The sequence below is a fragment of the Pseudorasbora parva genome, chromosome 23 (genome assembly GCF_024679245.1).
Source record: "Pseudorasbora parva isolate DD20220531a chromosome 23, ASM2467924v1, whole genome shotgun sequence".
NCBI lineage: Eukaryota > Metazoa > Chordata > Actinopteri > Cypriniformes > Gobionidae > Pseudorasbora > Pseudorasbora parva.
Window position 1 is genome coordinate 28,921,188 of NC_090194.1, and position 17,646 is coordinate 28,938,833.

At 42.6% G+C, this 17,646-nt stretch overlaps 1 protein-coding gene across 1 annotated transcript in view; it reads left to right on the plus strand.

The window, feature by feature from the left end:
- Positions 1-17,646, plus strand: part of kirrel3a (kirre like nephrin family adhesion molecule 3a) — a 230,770-nt gene that overhangs the window by 178,280 nt on the left and 34,844 nt on the right. Inside the window, exons 7-9 of the mRNA XM_067432960.1 lie at positions 8,029-8,177; positions 8,412-8,539; positions 9,615-9,741. Of these exons, the coding sequence (XP_067289061.1) occupies positions 8,029-8,177; positions 8,412-8,539; positions 9,615-9,741 (404 nt within the window). The remainder of the gene's footprint in view (positions 1-8,028; positions 8,178-8,411; positions 8,540-9,614; positions 9,742-17,646) is intronic.

Sequence of the window (17,646 nt, forward strand, 5' to 3'; positions counted from 1 at the left end):
TCCTTAGTTTACATATGAAAACACCCAGTGACAAGGAAAAAACATACAGAGATCATCAGCTTTCATTTCTTCTCTGACAGCCGCAAGAGCACACCAAATGGTGTGAGTGCGTGTTAGAAATCAAGAATGGTGATAGAACATTGTGCATATATATATGCTCATTGAGCTATGAATAATAAGTTTAATAATACTTTGTTCAATTTAAATAAATGAATACACTTTGCGAGTAATTTAGTGATTCTGCATTTCCTATGCATGTTTTTTTTTTTTTTTTTTTTTTTTTGCATTGCGTGATATAGATCTTAAATTTAATTCATAACGGTCTTAAAAGGGTCTTAAAAAGGTTTCACTTTGACTTGCAGATACCCTGTATTTAATACAATCCATTTTACATTCACAATTGTGCTGCTGGTCTGAACATTGGAACCACAGCTCTTCATTGCTAATGAATCCCTACACATATACAAAGTGCTGTGAGCACTGTGAACTGTATGGAGAAAAGCACCACATTGTCCTAGGGAGGCAGTGTGATGTAGTGCGCGTGAAATTCACAGTGACAGTAAAATCACATAGAGACTTCTGCTCTTTCTTTTCCAAGGATGTGGCCTTTCATTTATCCTAAACCAAGACCTCGTTCCACCAAAATATCACCTTGAAATGTGAAGCCATCATGGAGAGTTCAATAAAAGCCCCTGCACTCAAAAGAGAAACCACAACCATGTTATAAAAAAGAGTAAAAGATAATGCATCTCTTAATTCTGGCCATGGATGTTTTTTTTTTTCTTCTTCTTGAACTCTAATATCAGGTTCAAACTAGCTTTGCGTAGCCAGACCTTCAGACCGATGGCAGAAGGTCTCGACGCTATTGCAGCTTTTATTGTTTAAGGACCGCCAAGAGGACGTTTGACTGACATGTAGAGGCTGGGCAGAGAGTGAGTAGTCAGGGTGGCGGAGGGATGGAGAAAGCTGTCGAGGTAACTGGTGAGTCAGCTGTGTATAATGTGTATACTCGAGCTGATTAGATAGTGCTCCCCCTTGAACTTTGCTTATAAAACATAATTGGTTGCTTAAATTCCGCACTCTCTCGAAACTCGCACTCTCTACTTGTTTAATTAATTAGTGACACTTAGCCTACTTTTTAAAATCTCTATTTGAATATGGCAACATTCTTATTTTAAAACCAAAATAATCTTATTTTGAATATGGTAACATGATACCTTATACTACAACATTTCTACAATTAAATCACTGACAGAGACCCCTCCCCTATTAGCCAATCACTGTGGTTGCTAGTAAGCATGATGACATCATCCAAAGCAACAAGGTCAACCCCGCCCTTACTCTTAGCTTAAGACCTTTTTTAGTAAAGGTTACTCTCAGCAGCTCTGGGAATAGGTTTTATGAGAAAACTCTTAACTAAGAACTTTTACTGCTATTTAGGAGAACTCTTAGTGCTAAGATAAAATGTTTTGTGAATACATTAATTAATGACTCACCCTAATGTCGTTCCACACCCATAAGATCACCGTTCATCCTCAGAACACAGTTTAAAATATTTGAGATTTAGTCCAAGGCCTTTCTGTCCTTTGAATGTAAGCGTATGCCCACTTGCTGTCCACGTCCAGAAGGTAATGAAAACATCATCAAAGTCGTCCATATGTGACATAAGTTGGTTAGTTAGACTCTTTTGAAGCGCTGACAAAACGTTTTGGTCCAAAAATAAAAAATAAATATGACTTTATTCAGCATTGCCTTCTCTTCCGCGTTTGTTTTCAAACCTCAAATAAAGAATCAAACGGTCGTGAATCAGCAGATTGATTCGTGATTCAAATGGCCAATGTCACGTGATTTCAGCAGTTTGCCAGTTTGACACACGAAGCCGAATCTTGAATCATGACCGTTTTATTCTGTATTTGTGGAACCCGAAAGGGAGCACAATGCTGAATAAATTCGTATTTTTTCTTATTTTTGGACCAAAATGTATTTTTGACGCTTCAAAAGAGTCTAACTAACCAACTGATGTCACATATGGACTACTTTGATGATGTTTTCATTACCTTCTGGATGTGGACAGCAAGTGGGCATACACTTACATTCAAAGGACATACCCTCGGACTAAATCTAAAAAATCTTAAACTGTGTTCCGAGGATGAACAGAAGTCTTACGGGTGTGGAACGACATTGGGGCCATTAATGAAAGAAATTTCATTTTTGGGCGAACTAATCCTTTAAGCAATATTCAAGTATATTTTTAAGTATACTAATATCAATGTGTACTTTTAGTAAACTTGTAACTTGGACTAAATCTTTCCACTTTTAGTATTTAAAAGTATATGTTTAAGTTTACTATAAGTGTAACAGTAGTAAACTTTAAAGGCTTAGTTCACCCTCTCATTAATTACTTACCCTAATGTCGTTCATCTTCGGGACACAAATGAAGATATTTTTGTTGAAATCCGATGGCTCAGAAAGGTTTTCATTGACACCAATGTCATTTCCTCTCTCAAGACCCATAAAAGGCACTAAAGACGTTGTTACAAAGCCCATCTCACTACAGTGATTCTACAATAATTTTATGAAGTGATGAGAATAGTTTTTTTGCACACAACCCCCCCCCCCCCCCCCCAAATAATGACTTTTGTAGTTATGGGCCGATTGCAAAACAAAGTTTTGAATGGTTATGAATCACTGTATCGATTCATGATTTGGATCGCGTGTCAAACTGCCAAGCTGCTGAAATCACATGACATTGGCGATCCAAATGAATGAATTGGATGAATCAATACGCTGATTCATAACCGTTTGAAACCTTGTTTTGAATTCTGAATTTGAAGTCATTGTTTTGTCGATGAAGGCTTTTCTGATCCATCGGATTTCAACAAAAATATCTTCATTTGTGTTCTTACGGGTCTTACGGGTGTCGAATGACACATGGGTAAGTAATTAATGAGAGAATTTTCATTTTTGGGTGAACTAACTCTTTAAGTGCACAACTAGTTCACAACTATGTTTCTGATTTTCACTGCATCTGTACTACAGTTGTTGATTGGCTGGAAAGGGACATGTAGTATAACATGTTTCTTGTCCAGAACATGAAAAGAATTGTCTGACACAGTGACTATCACAACAGACAAAACTATCATGCAGTCTGAACCGGCATAAGAGCAGAAAAGTGGTGCGTTAATGGGTTGAATCAGACACGTCGGTTTTCTGCCTGTGAATAAAGTATGTGCCTCATGTCCCTCCAGGGGCTTTCTGTCAGCGCTGGTGTTAGCGGCTTTGTTCTAGCGTAGGTGATTTGTCTTGTCTTATCCTCATTTGTCACCTCTGAAGTGTCTAATGGAAGACGCTCTGTTGGGCGTGTCGAACATTTGATGTGAACATGTGGCTTTGCTGCCTGGCATCGGTCGGCATCAGCGTCCACGTGGCTGATTGCTTGTTTTGGCAGAGACGGTTTGTACCACCCAGTGTTTTCATTTGAAATGCAGCCGATCACAGACAGCCCTCCTGCAGCATCTTAAAAAAACAAGCAATTTTGTTTCCACGGGTGTTGTATCGGCTTACATCTTCAAAGGATTTTTTTTTTATTATTCTAGGGCTTGTATGTATATACTATTGCTGTTGAATTATGTAAAGAAAGCTGGACGTAGCAGCAGAAACATGGATTTGATCTGTGTATTGTGAAGGTTTGAGAGCGCTATTTGTCTTTCTGGCTGCGCCTGGACATCTTTTTCTGATGTTTTATTTGTGGTTATGTTACTGTTTTATTCTCATGTCCTTTTCTGAGATAAAGTTGTCACAGCTCTGTATAACACATTGTTTTCATCTTTGAATATGTCAAGACGCAGCCCTCGTCTGAGCCAAAGAAAGTGTCTCCCTGGCAGGAGGACGCTGTAATTTCTCAGACTGCTCTGGGTCTTGATTAAATTAAAGTAAGACAGTTAATCACTTAAATGTTAAAGATCCATGGAAATTGTTTGCAGCATTTTTCCTATTTTAGCATCAAATACAGGATTAAAATAATTTCATAAACAGCTTATGTTGACTATTGGCACCAGTGGAATTGAAGAAATTGAATTTTCCTAACAGGATATAATAAGCCCTTTCCGGTGTTCGTTTGAATCCATGATGAGATAGCAGAGACCTACTGTGATCCAGAGTAATCTCTTCATTTGAGATGCTTTTGATAGTTAATCAATTGCCACTGGATTAGCTACACATTTACAATCCCATACATTGCAATGGAATGGATGTCTGTCCATCGCTGTGAATATAACATTTCTCTCTGCCTCATTTTTGTTTTTTGCATTTCAAGCTGGCCAGACTGTTTCCTGCTGAGATTGACAGGTGAATCCATCAGCACTGTCCTGTGTGTGGGTCTCTCACATGTGTTTGAGTTCACATGAAGGCTGCCATTCCCAAAGGAACACTGAGGAAACTCAGTGAAAAGTTTGTGTTGAAGCCATGGCCTAGGGGCAAGTAGTCACATACTCATTGAGCCATGGTGTATATGAAGGCAATGTGAGTTTGAGCCTCAGTTCCATCAAAGTCCCCATGTAGAACTGCTGTTGAGAGAGCAGATGTGCAAATGAGTGAAGGTCATTCACAAAGATCTTGTTCTTCTGTTTTGAAGAAGCTAGGTGAGTGGGTCTTGAGATTAATTTTTAGAACTAGTTTTTAATTTGACCTGTCATGTCATGAGCAAAATGCTTATTGCATATGCATTTTGCCTGGGTCTCTTTTGTCCACTTCCCTGTCCTGATTTATTTAAGGCCAGGGTGCTTTGGCGGGTGAATGTATGATTGTTTTTTTCAGATCTTTTGATCTCATGGACAAAATAATCTTCCTTAGTTTACATATGAAAACACCCAGTGACAAGGAAAAAACATACAGAGATCATCAGCTTTCATTTCTTCTCTGACAGCCGCAAGAGCACACCAAATGGTGTGAGTGCGTGTTAGAAATCAAGAATGGTGATAGAACATTGTGCATGGTTTGTTTTACGTCTTCAAACCAAACTTGGGTCTTCAGCCGACAAAGTTTAATTCCTGTCTGGCTAGCGCGCTTCCCATTATGTTACGCATTAAGTCGGTAGGAATCTTTTTGTCTTTTTTGTGGCGGTTCAAACTCATTAGACACTTGAGCGTCTACACTGCGAAAGCAATCCTGTCGAATTTTGACTACCTCTGGAAGTTGGCTGTGCATGGGAATATCACAACTGTGCAAAAGTCTGCTGTCAGTAAGATTTTCTCTAGAGTAACTAATAGCTTTTTCAGCAAGGACACATTTAATTGATCAAAAGCGACAGTAATTTATGTTACAAAATATTTTGACTATATCTTTTGAACTTTCTATTCATCAAATAATTCTGGAAAACAAAAAAAGTATAATGGCGAGCTCAAGACAAGGACAAGCATTTTGATGTAAAAAGGTGTTTATTGAAGGCTATTGCCACAGCCCATGCCTGACACACCCAACTTATTCAAAGAACCAAACTTGCTGGGTACTCTTCTGCTCCCCTTCTTCCAGCTCACACAGGGAAGAGCCTCCCCATGCTCAACTTGAACATTTAATCAGAATTAGAATCAGAAAGAGCTTTATTGTCAAGTTTGCTTGCACACACAAGGAATTTATTTCTTCTTTTTTTGGTAATGAAGCTTCCAGTTCACATAATATAACAACAACAACAAGACACATAATAATTGGAAGTAATCCTCTGAATAATCCTCTCAATGATTAAGAATAAACAATGAAAAAGTATTTAGTCACGTCAGAATATACATATTTACAGATTATTAACACACTATTTTGCCCAAAGTATTGTGACACCCCTCCAAATCATTGAATTCAGGTGTTCCAATCACTTCCATAGCCACGGGTGTATAAAATCAAGCACCTAGGCATGCAGACATGTCTCTTGTGATGCTGATTGAGGCTCGGGACGTTTGTCACAAGTGTTATTATAACAATTGTGAACAACAGCAACTCAGCCATGAAGTGGTAGGCCACATAAAATCACAGAGTAGGGTCAACGCATGCGGGTTGAGGATCACAGTGCACAGAAGTCACCAACTTTCTGCAGGGCCAATAGCTAAAGACCTTAAAACTTTGTGTGGTCTTTAGATTAGCTCAAGAACAGTGCGTAGAGAGCTTCATGGAATGGGTTTCCATGGCCGTGGATGCAGTGATGTAAAGCATTCTACCACTGGTCTCTAGAGCAGTAGAGACGTTCTCTGGAGTGTTGAATCACATTTCTCTGTCTGGCAATCTGGTGGATGAGTCTGTATTGGCGGTTGCCAGGAAAATAGTTCTTGCCTGACTGCTTTGTACCCAAGTGTAATATTTGGTGGAGGGGGGCTTATGGTGTGGGGTTGTTTCAGTGAATGGAACTTCAAATGCTTCAGCATACCAATACATTTTGGACGATTTCATGCTCCCAACTTTGTGGGAACAGTTTGGGGATGCCCCTTCCTGTTCCAACATGACTGTGCACCAGTGCAAAGCAAAGTCCGTAAAGACATAGATGAGTGAGTTTGAGAGTTCTGACCTTAAACCAAAAGAACACCTTTGGGAGGAATTTTAACATGACGCACAACATGCCAGATCTTCTCATCTAACATCATAAATGTGCTTCTAGAAGTATGGTCAAAAATTCCCATAAACACACTGCTTAAACTTGTGGAAAGTTTGGAACTTTATTGCACTAAGAGAGGCCTAGAGGGAGGTGGCTTGTGGGAAGAGGCTGCACCTATGCCTAAATGTTCTAATGCCTATTGTTCTGAGCAACCAGACCTCACAGCAATGTGTACATATTTCATGAAGTGGCTAATTAAAAAATGGTGGCTAATTGATTTTTCAAAAAGAGTCATCAGGAAAGACCACCCCTAATCCTGCCCCTAAACCTACCCATCACTGTGTCTAGACAAATCGAGTGAGGGCGTACGAATTAATATGAATTAATAACCTTGTAGTTCTGAGTTGACGTCCAGATGGCAACATTCAAAGAGGTTATGGCCAGGGTGAGTGGAGTCTGTGAGGATCTTCCTCTCTCTGGAGGGTGAGCGGGGAAACACCAATAATCCTTTAAGCAGTCCGGAGTGTTTGTTTTAGTCTTCTGATATCTGATTTGGTAACTGAACAAACCATTAAGGTATTGAAGTACATAGAACAGAAGAACTGGATCAGCACCTCAGCTGGTGAAGAAAGTACAACCTCTGCTGGACATTTTTCACAGTGGAGTCAATCCCACTTCAGGTCTTGAGAGATGGTAGAGCTCAGAGACCTGAATGACTCCACTGCTACCAACAGTGCTGTTCATGATGGAGAGCAGGGGTTCTCCAAAAGTCCACAATTATCTCCACAGTTTTGAGCATGTTAAGCTAATTATGACCGCACCAGCCAGTTAGCTCCTCAAAACAGTGATTATTAAGCTTTGTGGCTGCCAATAATTGTGATGAAAATACCAAACATACAATAAAAAAATCAGAGAGCTGTGTTGAATACATTCATTATATCAAACATTTTTTTATTTCTGTAACACTGTCCACTTTTACTTCAGAGATGAGAACAAAAGTCCATCTTCTCAGTGCTTGATCTTCCCGTCTGAACCAGAGCAGTAGTGTTCGCTTGCGTTGTCTGTGGGTTCTTGCTTCCCTCTTTACATTTCACTATAATGACTGCTGCATCAAAGGGTGCCAATGACAGAGGCAGCATCTAAAAACCTCTTAATGTCTTCCTGTTATTCTTCCGCCAAGAAGACGCGGCCTGTCGACAGCAGGAAAATGAAAAGGCACAAAAAAACACAACAAAAAAACATGCAGTGTCCTGAAAATTACATTAGACACTCTAAAGGATGCTTTTGTTGTTGCAGTACACCATGCAAATAAGACATGATCTCAGTCATTTGCCCGTGAAAAAATACCTTTGTTACCGCCTTTGATCTTTAGAGCAGATCTGGGGGAGAAATTGGCACCGTCCATCAAGGTTGTTCATTTTCTTGCTCTGTTTTTGTCTCTGATGGATAATTAGATGGGCGAAGGGAGGAAGCATGATCACAGACGCGACAGGAGACACTTATGAGGTGCTGGTTGATCATTCCTTCTTCACTGAACCAGTATCCTGTGAGGTCACCAATGCCCTGGGCAGCACCAACATTAGTCGCAATGTGGATGTTTACTGTGAGTTTAACAGCTTACCTACTGCATATATATATGTGCGTGTGTTTCTTTTCATTTAATGTCTTAATGGATTGGTTTATTTATAAATTAATGATTTCATATATTTTATGAACTAAAAAAATATATTTTGTCATTTCAAACCTACATGACTGAATGTTCTTTTGCATATAATAAAAATGAATTTAAATGAAAAATAATTATTTTATTTATTTATTCTTTTTTGTGTGTGTGCAGTTGGCCCCCGTCTGGGTGCTGAGCCCCAGAGCCTCCAGGTGGATCGGGGTTCTGATGCCGTGTTCAGTTGTGCTTGGATTGGTAACCCTTCGCTCACCATCGTCTGGATGAAAAGGGGCCATGGAGTCGTACGTACTTTTATATATTATATTCATTCATTACACACAGACTGATATATTTGAAATGTTTATTTATTTTAATTTTGATGATTATAACATGACAACTAAGGAAAATCCCAAATTCAGTATCTCAGAAAATTTAAATATTGTGAAAAGGTACAATATTGAAGACACCTGGTGCCACACTCTAATCAGCTAATTAACTCAAAACACCTGCACGGTCCTTTAAATCTATGAACATTAAACTTATTTAACCCTTGTGTGGTTTTCATATTTTGTTACTCAGCCAGTGTTCGTGGGTCTGGTGGACCCACTGCATTTTTGGATTTTTAATTCAACACAATCAAAAATGTTATATTAAAATACTGAACAGATGTTTACTTCATCCCAATTACAAGCAATATAAACAGCTTATATGGTTAATATTTTCTCTTTACCTTTGTTAGATCACATTTAAGAATTGCAACCTCGTGTGGGAACGGCAGGGGAAGAAACAAAACTCACTCTTGTAGCTACTCTCTCACACTTACACACAATCTCTCTCACACGCACGCATGCACACACACACACACACACACACACACACACACACACACACACACACACACACACACACACACAAAAAGGGGGAACAGACCCGAAAACCATACAAGGGTTAAGAGAATGTATTTAACATAAAAAATACACCTTTAAAATTAATTCTCCTTTAAAAAATTTAAATGGTGCACAACCCTGACTTATGGAGTTTCATTTAATTCTCCATCTGGGTGTGAGGAATTTATCCGGCACACATGTGACAGAACTGTTTTTGATGGAAGCTGTGACAGTTGGTTTCAAGGGCTAATGGACCCTCAGTAGAGCACATTGTGTTTGTTTGGGTCGTCATCTGTTAGGATCTCACAACTGATGTCGAGATGAAGTTAAAACTCAAGAAAGAAGCAGAATTTGTGATACATTTGTGTGGTTAATTATAGAAGGAGTTCTGCTTCATGTATTTGCTCTAAAAAAAAAACTTTTTAATGATATCTAAAAAGTTGCTCAGACTGGCGTTGTTTTTTTTTTCCAAACATCTGTTATCTTGCAGGTGCTAAGCAATGAGAACACCTTGACACTGAAGGCAGTGAGACAGGAGGACGCTGGGAAATACGTATGTCGAGCTGTGGTGCCGCGAGTGGGAGTTGGAGAGAAGGAGGTCACGCTTACTGTCAACGGTAAATACTTTAAATGTTTTGTTTATATGCAGCCTGATCAGTACTCTTCAACAAATTCTCATTTGCTTTGGGTTTTGATTGCTTTGACTCATAAGAGCTGGAAGAGCCTCTCAAAAGCAGGATCGGGCCACATTTCGCTCGGGGTAAAGGGGATGTTTTCTACACTGTTTAGCTTTGCAATAACCGAGACATGCTCTATGACCCTTAAAGATACGGACGCCGTAATCAGGAGAGATGATCTCGAACCGCTCTCATCCTTTTTTCTCGCTCGTCAATAGATGACAGACCCGAGGCACATGAGGCTGTGTGATTTGCTTTAAGGACTCCAGGTTTCTGAATCAATATGGGCATATTGATTAACCCAACACTTCAAGAAGTGTCTTTTCCTGAAATGTAATCAAAAAAAAAAAATCACAGTCCATTCTGAGGAGCTCAAATAATACCAGCACCAGCAAAGGCCATATACATATATGTGTTTTAGTTGTTTTGCTTTGTCTTGCTGTAGGCATCATTTTATTGGTTATTCGCTCTCTGGAGTAGCTCATGAAAAAGTGTTATGGAGCTTTGTATGCTTCATCCATTTGTTTTGATAGAAACTTTCAAGTCCTCCGGGCTTCGCAATAACACTGCCCTGCTCCTGTGAGGCAATAAGCCTGTTCAACGCTCTATGAATTCTTAATCTTTGCTGTTTTTCCTCTTGTGGTGTTACAGGGTTGAGATCTGGGTCGGGTCAGCGTGTGTGACTGGGCCTCCTTGAGTCCTTGTTTCAAATCCAGGAACATTTCAATCAAAAATCTTACCATCATTTACTTGGCATTTTACTTTTGCCATCGTTTCAAACCTGTATTACATTGTGTCTTTTTAAAAGATTAAAGGGAGTGTATGTAAGATTGTGGCCAAAACTGGTACTGCAATCACTTTCAAATGACTGCAGAGGGGTGTATTCCCCTCCCCCCGGTTGCCGAATCACTACTGACTTTGTGATTGGTAGATAGGTGGAGGGTGGAGCTACAGGCCAAAACATCAACATCAGTTGAGGGCTGCAACAACAACTTTTAAATGACAATATCCTGGCCAGACTACTGTTGTCAGTGATTGTATTGAAATTAACATGATTTCTTAATGTCTAGTGACATATCAGGGTCATTTTATGATAAATTGAAATATATTTCTTACATACAGTTCTTTTAAAAATATGTTTTTTAAGGTTTGTTAAACTCCAAAAAAGCAACATAAAAATGCCATAAAAATGTCTGAAGCATATGTGTAAGGAACATAAGTCTTAAATGTCATTCACTATAAGATACATTTGGACCAAATTATATTTACTACACTACACTTCTTCACAAATAACACATTTTAACCTGCTCCTCACAAAAAGCTGTATAATATGGCTTATAATATGGCTTCATAAGACTTGGAACACATGTGGATAGTGTATAGATCACCTCTGTAATCTTTTCAATGATGGTTTAATGGCCATTTTTTAAACTTAGAAAGCAATCATGACTTTTTTCATGTATTAGAAGAAAGTATATACTGTACATTCTGCCAGACTCTTCTTTTGTGCTGTTCCACAGAAGGGTGCAAGGTCACTCTCGAGGTCTTCTTCACAATGTAGCACTGACAAAGTATACAGAGCACATTAGATTCAGCAAGACGGAACATTTAAAACCCAAATATTTAATGCAGTCTGTAAAACCGCCCACAATGTAAATGAAGTTGTGTTCCTGATGCAAATCAGGAACCCTAAAAGTTAAGGTTTATATGATAATGTAGCTTAGTCACCTCATTGTCAGAGGTGCTTCTTGATGACCCATATCTGCTCCTATTCTATAATTAATGAACTTTTTCTCAGGATGTCAACATGCAAATAATGCAGCAACACAAAGTTCACATTTTGATGTTCATAACTGTGATTATCAAGCCATTTGGATGTTGCAGTTACTTTAGTTTAATCAGGTTACAAAGGTGAGTTAAAAGGATAGACATTTTTTAATATAACTCCGATTGTGTTCGTCTGAAAGGAGAATGTCATATACACCTAGGATGACTTAAGGGTAAATACATTTAATTTTGTGTGAACTATCCCTTTAATAACAGAACTTTAAAGTGCACCTCAGTCTGAATATTGTGTCATTAGTGACATTATTGTCATTATTCCTGTCATTATACTCAGTGTCATTATTTATGCCAAGCTTTTCTTCAAAATGTTAAATGTTATATTTTAAGAGGAAAGGGCGGTTTGAAGTGACATGTAAATGACAGAGCTTACATTTATGGATGAACTGTCTCTTTAAGAAATGTGCAGCCATATGCTAATAAACAGAGGAGACACATTAGTGCTTAAATACCAGAAATTAGATGGATTAGACAGATGATGAACGGGAAATATGATTACTGATATTATAATAGATCATTAATGAATAACCACATTAGAGTCCATTAGGCTGCTAGAGCATCTCTTTGACAAACACAGATGAATTTATGTTTTTGATAACGACTTGCGTGAATAAGGCTCCTCATGGAAACAGATCGATATCTCTGCCGTCTCTATACTGCTCGTGGCCCTAGTCTAAGAAAACAGTGCTTTTAAACTTCTTCATAGTACTATTTCTGTACCTTCATCTAAAATAAATAAATAAATAAAATACAGACATTAACAAACCAACTTGATTCTGATCACAGGTTTGGATTATCCTTAGTTCTCCTTTAAAAAAGCAGTAAACCAAGCACTCATTAACAACTTAGGATGCCTTTTCAGAAGCCTGTTATGGAATCGTTGTCGAACGCAGTTTGCAGCGTTTGTGCGCCCACACGGAAAACAAATTGTCCTAGAGACATTGGTTATGTTTTTTGAGCAGCTCCTTACCACCCTTTCTCACTTCTGCATTCTGTCCAACTTTTAGACTATAGTCTTCTTACTTGCTAGAAGTGAAGAAGGGAGGGATGTTAATGTTTATAGTTTCATACAACAGTGGTCAAGTTAAGGTCTTTGGGAAAGGGGAAATTGCCTAATAAAATTCAGCCAAATGTACCCTGTCCTGTTTTATAGTTTTGTCACGGTTCATGGATTCCCTGTCTCACTCTTGGGTGCGTGTTGAATGTAGGTGAGGGCGGAGCCTGGGATTGGCTCATCACGCACCTGTGGCTGATCACCTGCACCAGCTGCAACTCATCACCTTCACCCTATTTAGTCTCTCTGTTTCTCTCTTGTCTTTGTCAGAGCGTTGTTGGATGTTTCCCCTTGTGTCTCCGTGTTGGTTGTCGTTTCCCCCTTCCGTGAAACGCTGGATCCCTTCCCGGATTACCTCAACCGCGCTCCCGAGTCACTGCTGCTCACAGCCTGCCCGTGTCGCCAACAGAGTCTCTCTCACTGCTCCGTCTTATCCGGACTTCTTCTGTGTTCTGAGTTTTGGCTTCTGTGACACTTCTGTCAATAAACTAGTTACTTGCAATTGAATCCTGCCTCTGTGAATCCGTTACAGAACGCTCTGACCAACCATGGATTCAGCGAGTATCAACGCCCTACTGACCAGCAGCAACGAGAGACTGGACCAGCAGGAGGCGAACTTAACTGCCACAGGACAGGCAGTACACACCTTGGTGGCACGGGTGGCCGAGCTGACCCAACAGATGCAACAACTCGTCGGTCCCACTGTGCCCGACCCACCGCCGATTCCCCACACACCATCTGCATCACGGCAACCGGAACCACGTCTGCCTACCCCCGAGAGTTATGCCGGTGAGAGCAATTATTGCAGAGCCTTCCTTACCAAGTGTTCCTTGTTTTTCGCTCTTCAACCGCAGACTTTCAACACGGGAAGATCCAAGGTGGCATTCGTCCTCACCCTGCTCTCCGGACGAGCCGCACTTTGGGGAACGGCGGTGTGGGAGAACCAACATCCTTGCTGCTCCTCGTTCCAGACGCTGGCGGCAGAGATGAGAAGGGTGTTTGACCGAGCGGTGACCGGAAGAGAAGCGGCACGTCAACTCGCAGAGCTCCGCCAAGGTAACCGCTCGGTCTCGGATTATTCCATCGAGTTCCGCACCCTGGCCGCCGAGTGCAAGTGGAACGAGGAGGCACAGTGGGACATGTTCCTGCATGGGCTGGCTGACCGCATCCAGAAGGAGATATTCGCCATCGACCTTCCGGAGAAGATTGACGGTCTCATTGACCTTGCTTTGAGGGTGGACGCTCGTCTGAGTCGGCTGAGGTCCAGGATGGAGCCTCAGCATGGGAGTGTCGAATGCCCTCAGGCCAGCGCTACGGATGCGGTCAGCTACACCTTCGACCCGGAGCCCATGCAGGTGGGTCGAGCTCGGCTCTCCCGGGAGGAGAAGGCGAGACGGAGATCCCGTGGTCTTTGCCTGTACTGCGGCGGGAACGGACACCTGCTAGACTCCTGCCCGGTAAAAGACCACGCCCGGCGGTAAAAGGAAGGCTACTGTCGGGCGGGATCTCCGTGGAAAAGACCTCATCCTCCACTCTCCTCCCGGTGAGATTGCTGTGGGCAGCTCAGGATTTTTCCAGCCTCGCCCTCCTCGACTCGGGAGCGGAAGGTAACTTCATTGACTCTGCCCTTGCTCACAAACTTAACATACCCACCATTGCACTCAAGAACACCATTTCTGTCAACGCACTCAACGGACAAGTTCTCCCTGACATTTCATTCACCACTGAACCACTTACACTGATCACTTCCGGCAACCACACAGAACGCATTTCATTTTTCATCCTGGACTCCCCTTTGGCTCCCGTTGTCCTCGGTCACCCTTGGCTGGAGTTACACAATCCAAGGGTTGACTGGGGACAAAACTCTGTGTCTGCGTGGAGTGATAGATGTTATGAGTCTTGTTTGGTGTCTGCTTGTTCGTCTGTTTCTCGTTCTGTTTTTCAGAGTGAGACGGTGAATCTGTCTAACGTGCCTCCGGAGTACCTCGACCTGAAGGAAGTGTTCAGTAAGTCCCGAGCTGCTTCTCTCCCTCCGCATCGTCCCTATGACTGTGCTATAGATTTACTCCCAGGTAAGTCTCCGCCTAAGGGCAAACTATACTCTCTTTCTATTCCAGAGAGGGAGGCCATGGAGAAATATATTTCTGATTCTCTAGCCTCCAAATTCATCCGCCCTTCCTCTTCTCCAGCGGGGGCGGGGTTCTTCTTCGTGGGGAAGAAGGATGGTTCTCTGCGACCTTGCATTGATTACCGAGGGCTGAATAACATCACGGTAAAGAATACCTATCCTTTGCCGTTGATGTCTTCAGCTTTCGAGAGGTTACAGGGAGCATCCGTCTTCACGAAGTTGGACTTACGTAACGCTTATCATTTGGTTCGCATCAGGGAGGGGGATGAATGGAAAACCGCATTTAATACCCCCAGGGGGCATTTTGAATACTTGGTCATGCCTTTCGGCCTTTCCAACTCCCCAGCGGTTTTCCAGGCACTCGTCAATGATGTGTTGAGAGACATGGTCGACCAATTCATATATGTCTACCTGGATGACATTTTGATTTTTTCTTCGTCTCTCCAGGAACATGTTCGACACGTCAGACGAGTGCTTCAGAGGTTGCTAGAGAATGGGCTTTTTGTCAAGGCGGAGAAATGCGCTTTTCATGCACAGTCTGTTCCTTTTTTAGGGTACATCGTGTCATCGGAGGGAATGCGCATGGATCCCGACAAGGTTAAGGCTGTGATGGATTGGCCAAGTCCAGATTCCCGTAAGGCCCTACAGAGGTTTCTGGGGTTCGCCAATTTCTATCGGCGTTTTATTCGCAATTTCAGCCAACTAGCCGCACCTCTGACTGCCTTGACCTCTCCCCGAATGACGTTCAGGTGGTCCGATACAGCCGAGGCTGTATTCGCCAAACTGAAAAGCCGCTTTGTTTCGGCTCCCATCTTAGTCGCCCCTGATCCCACACGTCAGTTCGTGGTAGAGGTCGACGCGTCAGAGGTGGGGGTAGGAGCGGTTCTTTCACAGCGCTCTCCCTCAGATGACAAGATGCACCCGTGCGCGTTTTTCTCCCATCGTCTTTCTCCTGCCGAACGCAATTATGACATTGGTAACAGAGAGTTGTTGGCCGTCAAGTTAGCGTTGGAGGAGTGGCGTCATTGGCTTGAAGGGTCGGGGGTACCTTTTATTGTATGGACGGATCATAAGAACCTTGAATATATTAGATCTGCTAAAAGACTCAACTCCAGGCAGGCTCGGTGGGCACTTTTTTTCGGACGTTTTGACTTTGTTCTCTCGTACCGCCCCGGGTCTAAAAACATCAAACCCGACTCTTTATCTCGTATTTTTGATGCTTCCGAACGCCCGGTTACTCCCGAGTGTATTTTGCCAGAGAAGATAGTTATCTCTACACTCACATGGGAGATCGAATCGAAGGTCAAAGTGGCCTTAGAAGGGGTAACGCCCCCGCCCGGCGGCCCACCGAGTTGTTTGTTCGTTCCGGAGGGGTTAAGATCCGAGGTCCTCAAATGGGGTCACTGCTCCAACATTGCCTGTCATCCAGGGGTAAACCGCACTTGCAGTTTAATAAAGCAACGATTTTGGTGGCCACTTATGGCTCGCGACGTTCGCAGTTTTGTTTTGGCTTGCTCGGTCTGTGCGGTTGGTAAGACATCTAACCAACCTCCCCAGGGGTTACTTCAGCCGCTGTCTGTTCCTTCGAGACCCTGGTCCCACATCGCTCTAGATTTTGTTACCGCCCTCCCGCCCTCCCAGGGCAAGACGGTCGTTTTGACCGTCGTGGACCGATTCTCGAAGGCAGCACATTTCATTCCCTTGCCCAAATTACCCTCAGCCAAGGAGACAGCGGTATCTGTAGTAGATCACGTCTTTCGGTTACATGGCCTCCCGATGGACGTGGTCTCCGACAGAGGTTCCCAATTTGTGTCCAAATTTTGGCAGGAGTTTTGTAAATTACTAGGAGCCACGGTTAGTCTGTCTTCGGGTTATCACCCCCAAAGCAACGGTCAGACCGAGAGAGCCAATCAGGATCTGGAGAGAGTGTTGCGATGTTTGGTATCCAAGAATCCTTCATCCTGGAGCCAGCAACTCTCTATGGTTGAGTACGCTCATAACTCGTTACCAGTGTCATCTACGGGCCTTTCGCCATTTGAGTGTAGTGTAGGTTACCAGCCACCTATTTTTCCTAGTCTGGATTCCGAGGTCGCGGTCCCCTCTGTTCACGCCTTTATCCAGAGGTGTCATCGCACATGGACCAGAGCCCGTGAGACTCTGCTCCAGGTGGGAGCGCGCACCAAGGCTAAAGCCGATCGCCACCGGTCTAAGCCTCCCGTTTACGTCGTCGGTCAAAAAGTGTGGCTTTCTACCAAGAACATTCCTCTCCGCTCCGTATCTAATAAACTTGCTCCCAAATTTATCGGCCCGTTCACTGTCACCAAGATCATTTGTCCGGTGACAGTCCGCCTCAAACTCCCTCCGGCGTACAGGAGGATTCATCCCGCCTTCCATGTATCCAAAATCAAACCTGTTTTTCACTCCCACCTTAATCCGCCAGTCCCGGTTCCCCCACCGCCGCGACTCGTAGATGGGGAACCAACTTATTCGGTTAATCGCATTCTGGATTCTAGACGGAGGGGACGCGGTTTCCAGTACTTGGTGGACTGGGAAGGTTACGGTCCGGAGGAGAGAAGTTGGGTTCCTGCTAGGGACATTCTGGATCACTCCCTTATTGATGATTACAATCAACAGGTAAGGTCGGCTGGGAGCGTCAGGGGACGCTCCTAGGGGGAGGGGTACTGTCACGGTTCATGGATTCCCTGTCTCACTCTTGGGTGCGTGTTGAATGTAGGTGAGGGCGGAGCCTGGGATTGGCTCATCACGCACCTGTGGCTGATCACCTGCACCAGCTGCAACTCATCACCTTCACCCTATTTAG